The 2,222-nt window shown below is 43.7% G+C and overlaps 1 protein-coding gene across 1 annotated transcript in view; it reads left to right on the top strand.

The window, feature by feature from the left end:
- Positions 1 to 123: 123 nt before the first annotated feature.
- KIFC1 (kinesin family member C1) overlaps positions 124 to 2,222 on the top strand; it is a 4,865-nt gene continuing 2,766 nt past the window's right edge. The window contains exons 1-3 of the mRNA XM_012658413.1: positions 124 to 168; positions 826 to 963; positions 1,092 to 1,179. Of these exons, the coding sequence (XP_012513867.1) occupies positions 124 to 168; positions 826 to 963; positions 1,092 to 1,179 (271 nt within the window). The remainder of the gene's footprint in view (positions 169 to 825; positions 964 to 1,091; positions 1,180 to 2,222) is intronic.

Below are 2,222 nucleotides of genomic sequence, written 5' to 3'. Positions count from 1 at the left end.
AGGTTGCTGTGAGCTAGGCTGACGCCACGGCACTCTAGCTCGGGCAAAAAGAGTGAGATTCTGTCTCAAAAAAAAAAAAAAGAAAGAAAGAAAGAAAAGAAACTGTAGCTGGCCCTTCACAGTATGCAGGGAGAATGCCTCCTTAGCCTGACATCAAAGTCCTATGAGGTAATGTGGTCTAGCCAGTTAAACACGTGGCCTCTGGAACCAGACTTTATACATTTTGCCCTGGCTCTGCCTTTTACTTGCTGATGACCTTAGACAAGCTATTCTACCTCTTAGTGCCTTCCTTCCCTCATCTGCAAAATGGAATTAATAACAGCATCTCCCAAAATGGGCTTCTGTGAGGATTAAGCAAATTGATACAGGTAAAGCATTTAAAAGTGCTCAATAAATGTTACCTGCTTCTCCCAACCAGTCTTCAGCCTTATTTATCTTCCACTCTCCCTTATTTATGATTCGCAGCTCCAGCTAAAATGTTATATTGGTTTCCCAGTGGTACCATGTGCATGTTTGAGTTTTTGCCTTCTAACAAGAGTGTCCCTTTCTGTTTGCTTATCTGAGTACTACCCTTAAAGTTAGCTCAGACCTAACATCCACCCAGCTTTCCCTTTAGAGATTGTTCCCACTTTTATGTTATGTCCCACTTCTGTTTGTGCTATTTGGCTGGCACACGATCTGTGAGTTGTACCTTTTGACACATGTGGTACTCAGTTAATGCTTGGTGGTGGTGATGTTGAGAATTGAGGCTGGGGGGCCAAGAAGGGAAGGTCTTGGAACATTTGGGCTCCTGGGTGTTGTCTTAAGGGTCTCTTTTCCCAACAGAGGTCCCCCATGTTAGAAGTGAAGCAGAACGTAGAGCTGAAGAGACCCCTGGTTAAGGCTTCTTCCCGGCTTCCTCTCTCAGGAAGCAGACTCAAAAGGAGACCTGACCAGATGGAGGATGCCTTGGAGCCTGCGAAGGTGAGCTGTGCGTGTATATATGTGTGAGTGTGTGCACTTGCATGTGTGTGAGAGAGAGAGAGAGAGAGAGAGATATTATAAACCAATTAGAGAAGGTGGCTATAGACCCCATTTTTATCTTTCCCCAGAAGCGGACACGAGGCCTGGCTGCACCGACCGAAATTGCCGCATCCCACCCCAGAGCACCACCCCTCACCACGGTGCCACAGACCACAGGTGGGCTCTAGGGGTGGGCAGGGAGGGACCAAGGGCATCGAAGTCCAGTGCTCTTCAACTCACTTACTTCTTTTCTTTCAATTTTAGTCTATTTTGAATAGGTAGTAACATTTCACTTGGTTCAAAATTCCAAGGGCACAAAGATTGTCATACACTGAAAAGTCTCCATCCTGCCTTTGTCCCCCAGCTACCCATTCCCCTTCCCGGGGGCAACTGCATGTCTTTCCAGGGAAATTCTGTAGGTATTCAAGCAAATACAGACATTTTCCCCCTGATTCTTTTTATACAAATGGTAGCATACTTTAACATGGTTCTGGCCTCCTGCTCTTTTTACTTATCTTGGATCTAAGTTGCTTCTTGATACATTGAATACAGTTGGCCCTCCATGCCTGTGGGATCAGCATCTGTGTATTCAACCACCACAGATTGAAAATATTAAAAAAAATAAAAATAGCAATACAACAAAAAATACTACAAATTTAAAAACCATTCAGTAAAACAACTACAGTCAAATGTCACTTAATGACAGGGATGTGTTCTTAGAAATTAATAATCTTGCAAACATCACAGAGTGTACTTACACAAACCTGGATGGTATAACCTGCTACACATCTAGCCTATATGGTAGCCTTTTGCTCCTGAGCTACAAACCTGTACAGCATGTTACTGTACGTACTGAATGTTATAGGCAATTTTAACACAATGCTAAGTATTTGTGTGTCTAGGCATATCTAAACATAGAAAAGGTATGGTAAAAATACACTGTAAAAGATAAAAAATGGCATGCCTGTATAGGGCATTTACCACGAATGGAGCTTACGGGACTGTAAGTTGCTCTGGGTGTCAGTGATGAGTGAGTGTGAAGGCCTGGGACCTTCCTGTACACCACTGCACACTTTATAAACACTGTACACTTAGGCTACACTACATTTGTTTATTTATTTATTTTTTTTTCAGACAGAGTCTCACTCTGTTGCCCTGGCTAGAGTGAGTGCCGTGGCGTCAGCCTAGCTCACAGCAACCTCAAACTCCTGGGCTCAAGC

The sequence above is a fragment of the Propithecus coquereli genome, unplaced genomic scaffold (assembly GCF_000956105.1).
Source record: "Propithecus coquereli isolate 6110/MARCELLA unplaced genomic scaffold, Pcoq_1.0 Scaffold587, whole genome shotgun sequence".
NCBI lineage: Eukaryota > Metazoa > Chordata > Mammalia > Primates > Indriidae > Propithecus > Propithecus coquereli.
This window is presented reverse-complemented; position numbering and strand designations above follow the sequence as displayed.